Genomic DNA, 11,117 nt, shown 5'->3' with positions numbered 1-11,117 from the left:
GGCGGAGATTTATCTATGATAGGATTTAAATGACAATTAAAATCACCTGTTTCTGGTGTTAAGTTCTATTACTTTGGAAAAAGAAGTAGTTAAAAGATCACTCGGGTGTCCAGGTGGGTTGTAGATATTCATTATAGAGATTTCTTCCCCATGAAGTACACGTCTCACAATTACATAACAACCTGTGGCGTCCTTGGTACAGTCCAAAGGTTTGAATGGTAGATTTCTCCAGAACAAAATAGCCACACCTCTACTCCTTCAAGAAAATGAAGAGAAATAAACCTGTCCAAAACCACTTTGCTGTAGTTTCAGATGCTCGCTGTCACCTAAGTGACATCAACACATTCCCTTTTAAGATACATTAGAATTTGTTTACGTTTTACAGGTGTGTGAATACCATTCACATCCCACGTGCACAGCTTCAAAGTTACCATAAATATGGACTATGAAATGAAATATTGCCTGAACACATATCGCCTGCAAGATAATCCACAAAAGAGTGAGCCAAACAGAACCAGAACACAACAACAAATAAAAAAACAAAAACAAAGAACGGTGTACTTAAAGCTCGTGTCCGGAGTTTTGAAAGAGAGAGGTTTTTTCCACCCTCCCTCTGCTTTCATGAGCGAACAAGCCACGCCCCTTTAATCATGCACGCGAATTATCTGTGGGGTGAAAATGAGAGCCTCTGAGTCCTACAGCATCCTCCATGTTGAGCTGTTTACGGTGGATGTTCAGCAGACAGTGGATATATCCGAGGTAAGCGGGGGCTGCTGCGGAGCTAACTCTCCTCTGCTGGGCGAGCGGCCGTGCTCTCTGGCTGCTCCACACTTTGATTGACAACAGGACAAGGCGGAAGCTCAAACTCTATTGGCTGAAGCTGACCGGCGCTTTTTCGGATAACATGGGGGTCTATGAGACGAAGGCGGGGCTCATAAATACATTTTTATATTGCTTTATGCTAATATTATATTGTAGTATCGAACCAGACTGACACATTTAAGCTCTGTTGAAAAATGATACATACGTTGGAAACAAACGGAAACTCCGGACACGAGCTTTAAGGTACACTTTGCCTAGCATGGGCAAAAACAACAAAATACACTGTCCTTCTCCCACACTAAGAGAAGCTCGAGTGATCAGCTCTTCTAACAGCAAAAGAAAAAGATCTATCCGGGAGGTCGGGAGCAGCTGCTCAGTGATCTTACAAATCACCGTACCCCAGATAAAGAGAAAAACACGTCATTGTCAGTCCTTAAAACTTTAGCTAAATGAAATGAAATAACAGTGACAGAGCGTTTGCCCCGGATGAAAAACTTAAAGATTAATGTTTACTCATCGTCACCGGGGGTGTCCGTCAGTGACTGGAGAAATTTCTCCACCGCAGCTGGATCGTGGAACATCTTCGTGGATCTCGTGGATCCGCGATCGGTGATTCTCAGTGACGCAGGGTAGATTTGCCTGTAGTCAGCACCGAGAGCTCTCAGCTGTTTCTTCACGCCATCGTACTCCTTTCTCCTGCGAAGAACGGATGCCGAAAAGTCCTGGAATATCATCACCGTATCGTCTCCATACTTCAGCGCTTGATTCTTCCGTCCCATCTCCCTCGCCGCACTCATTACCCGCTGTTTATCTTGGTAATTGTGGAACCTCACCAGCACCGGCCGCGGTCTCTGGGTGGGAGGGGGCTTTGGAGCCAGCGTACGATGTGCTCTCTCTAACTTCAGTCGGCCGGACTTCGTCTGAATGTTGAGGATTTTTGGGAGCCAAATCTCGAAGAACTGAGTTGGGTCTTCTCCTTCAACCCCTTCTGGAAGGCCGACGATGCGGAAAGTCTTACGTCGCCCTCTGTTTTCCAAGTCGTTGGCCTGCTCACTCAATTCCATTACCTTCTTCTCCAGCTCTTTCAGTTTTCCTGTGACCGGGTCTGTGGTATCCTCCAACGCCGAAATCCTCTGTTCGGCCTCAGTTATGCGCTTATCGTGGCTGTCTAGCTCTTCTCGATGCTTCATTAAGAGCTCCGACCGTGGGCCGAGCTTTTCGTCGATAACTTTGGAGATGTTAGCCTGTTATTTCACCCACCGCTTCACCAAGTGCTAATAGGCTAGCGTCTGCTCCGGTGTTAGCTGTAATGCTAACACCCATATTTGTCTCGCTAGCCTGCTGGCTTGACTCCCCATCATCAGGTACTTGGTTTTTCCGTCGGACTGTCTCAAAAAGTAACTGTCAGTGTTCATGTTAGGTTTCAGGATAAAGTGGAAAGAATCAGTGATTTAGCCTAGCAGCTCTCCCGAACGTGACCGTCTCCTACGCCGCCATCTTGAAAAACCAGTGTTTCTCCAGTTGGATGGATCGATGTTAAAATCACCTCCTTTCTTTATCTAACATCCTAAATTAAAGTGACATTTTTAACTGACTAAAAACAGTTTTATGTTTTAAAAGTGGCGTTCAGGCTTCTGCTTGTTCAGGTGAGTCATTGATAAATTATTGATGCAGTTGTTGAATGAATCCTGAGTATAATAATAACAGTTTTCTGGTGGGGTGGGTGCTTTTTTTTTTAATGTATAGAGGTTGTAAAGAGCTTTTGCCTGTGTTTCCACTGAGTAGTGAATAAATATGGCAGTAATGAGTTAAGAGGTTTTATGCTTTATTGTGCTTTACTTTTGAAACTACCCTTTACTTGCTTCCCTCTTTTCTGTTTTTTAAAATGGAATAAACTTTTCCCAGTCAATGAAAGACGTTACCTGTACAGGTTCACCGCAGTTTTTCACCAAAAGGCTTGGAAATGATTCTCTGTCACCGATGGGTGAAATAATGACATCAAGGCTGAAAATCTTTTTGAGATTTATTAGAGAAAATATAGAGAAAACAGCCTCTGTTTGGAAAACGTGACGAGTTTAAAGAGTTTCTGAGTCCAGAGAGAAAACCGAGCCCGGACTCAGGAAACCACACAGATATATGTACATAGACCGGATTCTACATCATCCAGTCATTCTCCCAGCCCTCATCCATCCATCTGTACAGTCATCCATCCATCCATCTGTACATTCACCCATCCATCCATTCATCTGTTAATAAATCCATTCATCCATTCGTTAATCCATCCATCAATCCGCTCATCCATCCATTCATCCATCATCCATCCGTTCACTCATCCACCCATCTGTACAGTTATCCATCCATCCATCCATCCATCCATTCATCCATCAATCTGTTCAACCATCATCCATCCATTCATTTATTCATCTGTTCATCGATCCATCCATCCATCCAACCATCCACCCATTCATTCATCCATCCCCTCATCCTCCTATGACACAGTGATTTCTTCGCTGTCTGACTCGGAGGCCTCGGACTGTTTGCTGGACGCTGATGGAGAAGAGGAGGAGGAGGAGGAGGAGGAAGAGGCGCAGGCGGAGGGGCTGCTGTGAGGATGAGGAGCATGATGCTGATGCTGCAGGCGGAGTGGTGGGCGTGGCTCCGGGCTCAGGTGGAGCGGTGGGCGTGGCTCTGGGCTCAGGTGGAGTGGTGGGCGTGGCTCCGGGCTCAGGCGGAGCGGTGGGCGTGGCTCCGGGCTCAGGTGGAGCGGTGGGCGTGGCTCTGGGCTCAGGCGGAGCGGTGGGCGTGGCTCTGGGCTCAGGTGGAGCGGTGGGCGTGGCTCCGGGCTCAGGTGGAGCGGTGGGCGTGGCTCTGGGCTCAGGTGGAGTGGTGGGCGTGGCTCCGGGCTCAGGCGGTGCTGGAAGGCTCCGCCCACGTCGCTGAGGTCCGGGTGGGGGTTGGTCTTGGTGGGGAGCGTCTGCTGCCTGCAGCCGCCGCTGGACAGCAGCTCTCTCTCTTTGGAGTTCCTCCACTTCATCCTGCGGTTCTGGAACCAGATCTTCACCTGGACACACAAACGACAACGACAACAACATTATTCAACCCAAAAACACCCAAAACAAAAACGACAAACTAACATCATCAACTTCATCAAAAACACCAACAAACAGCAGAAACACCAATAAACCACAGAAAGAACCAACAACGTCCACCATGAAACTCACACACAACAACGAAGACAAAACTACAGCAAACGATGAAAAACAACAAACAGCTACGAACAACAAAACTGGCAACATCAAGATCAACCAACAACATCATCAAGTCCATCAACAGCAACTTAAACAACACAATATTATCAACAACTGCACAAAAAACTCCAGAACACCAACAGACAACTGACAGACATCACACAGCACAAACGCACAAACCAAACACGCAACAAACACACATCACACAAATACTTACTCTGTGTGTGTGTGTGTGTGTGTGTGTGGTACCTGTGAGTCCTTCAGTCCCAGCTTCCCTGCCAGCCTCTTGCGGTCCGGTTTGCTGATGTACTTCTGTTTCTGGAAGGTTCTCTCCAGCGCCTTCCTCTGCAGGTCGGAGAACACGGCCCGCCGCAGCATCCCCCGGCGGGGGCGGCCTCTGGGGGCCGGGGGCCACGAGAACGTCCCCGGGACGGGAACCATGGGGGATGAGGCTGGAGGGGAGACAGCAGGGGGCAGGTGACGGAACGTTCTGGAACCTGAACACACTCTGAACACTCTCTGGAACCTGAACACACTCTGAACCACTATGGAACCTGAAACACACTTCAAACTCTTGAAAAGAAACGGCACGGTGGCGCCTCACGCAGCCCGTCACGAGGCGTGCAGCCTCGGACTGTGTGTCCCTCAGCCGAGCGGAAACGGACCCGTTAGAGGCCGCTCACTCACACAGCAGCGCCCGGAAACTTCCGAAAAATCAGCCTGAAACCCCACGTTCCCTCAAAGTCACAACGTCCCCTAAAAATCCCCCAACACCAGAAAACAGCCAAAAAACACCTGGAACACACACTTTAAAAAGACTGAAAATGACCCCAAAACAGTGTGAAAATACCAGGAGAACACTCTGGAAGCACCTTCAAAAACATCCTGAACACACACCTAGAAAAACACACAGCTGGAAAATCCACATGAAACAGCCCCAAAATGCATCTCATCTGTTTATGAATATTTATCACATCTGGGACGATTCTGTTGAGTTTAACAGTGATTAGACAGGAAGTCAGTAAAGGAAATATTGTTGAAGATTATTGCAGAACAATTCGATTAATGTTTCTCTTTGGGTTGAGGTCATTAGCCTGGAGATCAGCTCCATCACACACTGTCTGTAGAATATTTAGAGGGGCGTTTCAGGGCACATCTCCATGAACCTCGGCCAGCCTGTAATTATACAATGTGTTGGTTTTAAAAGTTATTTTCAATATTAAAGATGATTTTTATTTTGAAGTAGTTTGGGTCTTTTATTTTGAAAGCCGGCTCACCTCTAACCTAGCTAACACACCAGGTTTTTTTTTTTTTGGGGGGGGGGGGTGAAAAAAAGACTTTTATTTTGAAGGAGATCTGGTCTTTTATTTGGAAAGCCAGGATTTCTACGTGAGCTGCTCAGAGTTTGACAGGCGATCCGCTGCTGTGAGGGAATCAGTCTGGAAATCAGACAATGAAGCAGAAAAAGGGATAAAGATTAAAAACTAAGAATTATTGCGACATCAGAGAATCAGAGGAGGAGGAGGAGGAGGAACTCCTCTTCATCAGTGATTGGTCAGTTCGATTGACAGCTGCTCTCAGCTGGATGACGTCATCAGTCTACCTCCACATAAGGTCATTAGAGTCACATGACCCCTTCAGGAAGAAAAGGTTTCTCTTTGGCAGAAAGCTCAAAACTTAGGTTGAAGTTTATAAAAAAATTATCATTTCCGACCAAGCACCAACCTCCACTCATAAAACATGACGATAATAAGTGTGAAAAAGCTACAATTCCAGAGAAATTCCAGCAGGGGGCGATGATGCTGGTTTCAAAAAGAGCCCATTCAAAAATGCTGATTTTCAGAGTGCAAATAAACATACAAAGTGCCCGGTTTCAGAACATATATACACATATTTAGTCTCTGTCTCTAGTTTCTACAACCTGCTGCTTCACCAGACTCTGATTTTCACATAAATCATCTGTTGATTTTATTTTCCGAGTTAAAGTTTTGCATAAATGGCTCTATCTCAGCGCCTCCTCTGTCCACGTGATGCGGTCACGGGACGAACTGGACCAATCACATTTACATCCGGTTTCAAATATTCAATATGGAGACGTCCTGAAGTCTTCAGAACGGCGGTTGGGAACGCTTTGGGTGGCGTCACGAAAGGTCTATCCATTTATTTACAATCTATGTTTCCGACAGAAAAATATTTTCTCTTTCAGTCTGAGAGGTTTTCAGAGCAGCAGGGCTTTTATTTTAGACAGTAGAGGCGTGAGTTTGTGAAAGACCATCTGGCTCCATTATAACTGACAGCAAACATTTTCAAGACAGGATTTCAGAGGAGTTTAAACTCTGACGGCTCATAAAATCCACACCGTGTGACAGGAGAACCTGGACGCAGAACACTCTCTCCTCCACTCACTGAGCTAAAACCTTCCATCGGCCTCAAGAAGAAAGTGGCAGCCCTTCAAAGTAAAAGTCGAGTGGAGAGGATGGATGTGTAAGATGGATAAACTCTGTAAAACTGGAGGAATGAGAAGAAGCGTGGGGGTTGGAGGCTGGAGAGACGGCGTTCAGCTCCCCTGGTCTAATCTGGCTTTATTCTGAAGTCTGACAATGAAGAAGCAGGGATTTAACCACTTCAACGCGTTCTGAATCAAACTGAATGAATTTGGAGGAAAATGTTGTGCGAGCGCTGAGAGGAGTGACTCCTGGGATCTGGTCTGGAGGCTCCACTAGAGAACATCCACGTCTTCTCCGGTTCTACTGGACCCAGAAGGTGAAACCAGCATTTCTGAAACTTCCTGCGTCAAAATCAGATGGTTTGGAAATCAGTGGAAAACTCAGAGAAGAGCTTCTCCTGCAGGGCGAAGGAGCAGCTCTGAGCCTCAGACTCAGAGACTCAGAGACTCAGAGAGTCAGAGAGTCAGAGACTCAGAGAGTCTCCTGTCCATCAAGTTTAAAATCAATATTAATCCTAATAAAACCCACAATATCAAGAGAACAGCAACACTGAGCTCCTCTCTTTCCTCTGATGGCTCCATGGTGTTCCTACCGGCCGTCTTCCCTTCCAGTAGGCGGCGCTAGAGAGCTCATTTCAGCCTGAAGGGGATCATTCCATTACAAATTCCATTTCAGAGCATTCTCGACATATGACTCCTGGGGCCTGTTAAGGGGGCTTGTTGAGAACCCCAGGGGGTCTGGGAGGGTCTGGGAGGGTCTGGGCGGTCTGCCGGGTCTGGGAAGGTTTGTGGAGGTTCTAGGAGGAGTCTGAGGGTCCAGCGGTTCTGGGGATCAAAAGAGTCTGGGGGGTCGCGGGGTTTTGGGAGGGTCTGTAGAGTCTTGGAGGGTCTGTGGAGGTCTAGGGGTCTGGAGGTCTGGGAGGGTCTGGGGGGGTCTGGGGGCTCAGGACCCTCTCGGGAACTTTGTCTCTTCAGAGTCACTAAAAAGTCAAAATCTTTGGTTTTGTTCACACAAAAAATAAATAAATAAATAAATAAAACAATCTGGCAAATAAATAAACTTCCTCAGTTTGAATAAATTTAAAGAATTGTTTGTTTTTCAACACAAATCGTGTTTTTAGTTCGACTACTTGAAGAAAAGCCCCAACAGGATCCGACGGGGAATCAAACCACCAACCTGAGAGGTAAGAAGCTCTGAGGAAGGGATGAAGACCGTCGAAGAACGGCAGCGGGAACGACTTCCGGTCCGCGTCCGGAGCTGAAGAGGAGAGGAACGTCAAAGTTCGCTCAGTTCAGCAACTTCCGACATCCAAAAACATTCAGGGATTATATTATATTATATTATATTATATTATATTATATTATATTATATTACATTATATTACATTATATTATATTAATGTCCTTAATTACACAAATTATTAATATTAATTGTAATGATGATTCAAATAAATCAATACTTTCAGAATGATTATGAAACAATATGAAAATAATCTGCATTTCAACAAGAACAGATTATTTCAACTGAAGAAAAACCTTGAGAGAGGGAGAGAAATTAGATTACTATTAAATAAAAAAATAAAACAAAAAGCAAAAGAGCAAAAATGTACATTTAACACATTTGGAAAAACCTTTAAAATACATGACTAAGTGAAACTTTAAAACTATAGTGGATTAGAGATGAGAAAATCTGAATTTAATCCTAGATTAAATATTAAATCAATACAACCGATGAGAGAAAATTATTAATAATAATAATAATAATAATAATAATAATAATAATAATAATAATAATAAACTTCGGTACCGCTCCGGGGGCCCGGGGCCAGGATGGCGCTCACGCCGAACTTCAGGCATCCTGAGTCGGGGCAGGCGGTGAGCGGAGAGCCGGGAGCCCCGCGCTCCGGGCCAGAGCCGGGGCCGGGGCCGGTCCCGGGGCCCGGGGCCCGCGGGGAGGCCCCCGCAGCCGGGCTGAGCGGCAGCAGCTCCGCGGGGCTCCTGCAGGAGAAAGACCGCTGGATGAAGCCGACGGGCCGGCTGAGCCGCAGCAGGTCCTCCACCAGGAAGCCGGAGGGCAGAGAGCGGCCGAGCGGCGCCGACACGGCCGCCGGGGGACGCAGCAGAGCCGGGTAGAGAGGCGGGGGCAGCCCGCTGCACTGGAACATCATGACCGGAGGAGGAGGGACACGCCCGGGGGAATGCTCCCGCACGGCCCGGGGGACAGGCTTTATACCGACACACACACACACACACACACACACACACACACACACACACACACACACACACACAAGTTCAACTCTCATCACTGAAGCTGAAGTTTGGAGGAGGAGGAGGAGGAAGAGGAACATCATCGTCATCATATTTAACTGTGTGTGTGTGTGTGTGTGTGTGTGTGTGTGTGTGTGTGTGTGTGTTCTCAGTCGGCTCTGCTGAGGTTCCCTTTGATCTCAGGAACGGTGTTCCTCACCGAGTTCACAGAACACCGACTGGCCCTGAACGCCTCACGCTCAGCTCTGCCTGTGTCAACACGTTGTTTATGTCCTTTATTTATATTTACACACATATTTAGATGCTGCCGACAAGCCTGTGATGCAGCTTTACATCCATCTCATGGTGATTTCCCGTGTTGCTGTTACAGCAGGTGTTTTCATCGTCTTTTATTTGTCTCCACTCAGTTTTTTTCCTCATGCTCTCTCTCCTGTTTTTCTTGTTGTGATGTTGTTTCGTGCTGGTTATTTGTATTTTGTGTTGTTTTGTATCATTTCATTGTAAAGTTTTGTGTTTGTTTACTCATGTATCTTTTTTTAACTTTACAGTTAGCATGTAGCTCCATGTTGTCTTCAGTTCGGCTGTTATTTATTTTGTCTGCCTGACCTTCAAATGCTCTGATTGACCTTGATTTATTTTTCAAACGTGCGTTCTTTTTTTTGTTTTGTTTTTTTTAATTATAAATCTCCAGAATGGGATTAAGTCCAGGAAACGTTCAGATGTGACTCTGTAACCGAACCTGATAAACTTCACTTAATGACCCCGAACATCTGTTTTTCCGGTTCAGTCAGTGTGTGTGTGTGTGTGTGTGTGTGTGTGTGTGTGTGTGTGTGTGTGTGGCAGTAATCTGGTGAATCGTTACCAAACCGTCTGATCTCCAACAAAAGGAGCCGGTGGTGAAATGTGCTGCGGATCTGCCGGGAAACTCGACACCTTAACCAGAAAATCCTCCTGCAGGCCGTGCTGCATTCACTGCACTTTATTCCTGCAGGAAATCCCTCCTTTGTGTGGCGGGGCGGCAGATGGTTCTCCGGAGGGACTCCGCGCTCCGGCAGAACTAATTTGGGCTCGCGGTCGGCCGGGCCGGCCGGCCGGCTGCTCGGCAGCTGCTGGTGAATTAAACGCCGGTTAAGACTCATTTTAAGGCCATTAGCTTTACCAGGAAGCCTCATTAACCACACAGCTAACTAGTTAACTAGCTGTCAGCTGCCAGCTCTGATAATCAGTCCGAAAACAACCAGTTACTGCAGGTGAAACTCGCTGCCTGGTAAAGATTCTGTGTCTAAACAGGCTGTTTTATTGTAGTGTTAGCATTAGCATTAGCTCAGCTAGCTAGCTGAAGTTCCATTGGTCAGTGGGAGGAAGATGCCCAAAATCTGATGTTAGTGGATCAAGATGCTCTATAATGTAGACGTTAGCGGAGGAAGTTGCTCTATAATCTGGGGTCCTGTGAGTCTCTTTGTCCATCATGTCTTCAGATTTAGATCAATCTCTTAATCTGCCAGTAGAATCTAACAGAAACTCAGCAGCTCCTTGTTTGATGAACTTGTTTTTCTCTCTGTTTAAAGTGGTTTTGTGTCTTTCTGTTGTTACTTTGTAACTTGTTAAAGTGATTTTGTGTCTGTTTTCAGCTGCTGTGTCTTTGTGAAGTTGTTCTGTAACATCTTAAAGTTGCTTTATGTCACTTTGAAGTTCATTTATGACGTTTTGAAATTGTTTTGTGTTTTTTTTTTTTTTTTTTTAGTTTTTGAAACTTTTTCAAATAGTTTCGCGTCCTTCAGCTATTTCGACATGTTTGAATCGGGGTTATCCGCTCAGCCAGCCTGCTCTTCAGTCTCGGCACTGTGGCGGTGCGTTTCAGTGCCGCGCGGCCCTCCGGGCGCTGTGTTTCTGAGCGGATTAGTGAGGCCTTCACTGTCGAGGGGCTGCGACAAGCATTAAAACCACATTAACTTTCCATTAAACATCATCTGGCTGCGCGGATAAAGCTCCTTACAGAGGGAGAGGACCCGCTTCCCACAATGCACCTGTTCCCTGAGTGACTGGCTGTGAAATGCGACATCCAGGCTGCTGCGGGTCGAACACTGCAGCTCTGCGACCAAATGTCTGACAGTGAAATTCAGAAACCGAAGTTTTCTCCTCTCTTTTGACCAGTTTGAGTCGTTTTGTTCTGTGTCTGTTTTGGAACTTTGTCTTGTTGTTGAAAAGGTTTTTTTTTTTGTGTTACTTTGGAGTTAATTTAAAATATTGTTTCTGTGTCAATTTGCAGATGTTTTGTAACTTTTGGAGCTGTTTTCATTTTCATGGTTCATTTGTGTCTGTTTTGTTAC

The 11,117-nt window shown here is 46.1% G+C and overlaps 1 protein-coding gene across 1 annotated transcript; it reads right to left on the bottom strand.

The window, feature by feature from the left end:
- Positions 1 to 3,280: 3,280 nt before the first annotated feature.
- Positions 3,281 to 8,684, bottom strand: LOC115392374 (homeobox protein DBX1-like). Its single transcript, XM_030096966.1, has 6 exons — positions 8,324 to 8,684; positions 7,694 to 7,774; positions 4,320 to 4,522; positions 3,738 to 3,883; positions 3,510 to 3,690; positions 3,281 to 3,454 (listed from the first exon to the last, which is right to left on the bottom strand). The coding sequence occupies exons 1-6, from the start codon at positions 8,682 to 8,684 to the stop codon at positions 3,311 to 3,313; spliced, it is 1,116 nt and encodes a 371-aa protein (XP_029952826.1). The 3' UTR covers positions 3,281 to 3,310.
- Positions 8,685 to 11,117: the final 2,433 nt, after the last annotated feature.

This window comes from Salarias fasciatus, chromosome 7 (genome assembly GCF_902148845.1).
Source record: "Salarias fasciatus chromosome 7, fSalaFa1.1, whole genome shotgun sequence".
Classification (NCBI taxonomy): Eukaryota; Metazoa; Chordata; class Actinopteri; order Blenniiformes; family Blenniidae; genus Salarias; species Salarias fasciatus.
Note: the sequence above shows the minus strand (reverse complement) of the source record. Positions and strands in the feature narration are given on the sequence as shown.

Bases quoted from the DNA above. Each gene is read 5' to 3' on its own strand.
- LOC115392374 (XM_030096966.1), bottom strand. From the start codon at position 8,684: ATGATGTTCCAGTGCAGCGGGCTGCCCCCGCCTCTCTACCCGGCTCTG. The intron at 7,775-8,323 runs GTACCGAAGTTT...TCTCCTCTTCAG, and splicing joins GGCCCCGGGCCCCCGGAGCG to CTCCGGACGCGGACCGGAAG. The intron at 3,884-4,319 runs GTACCACACACA...TTGTGTGTCCAG, and splicing joins TGGGACTGAAGGACTCACAG to GTGAAGATCTGGTTCCAGAA.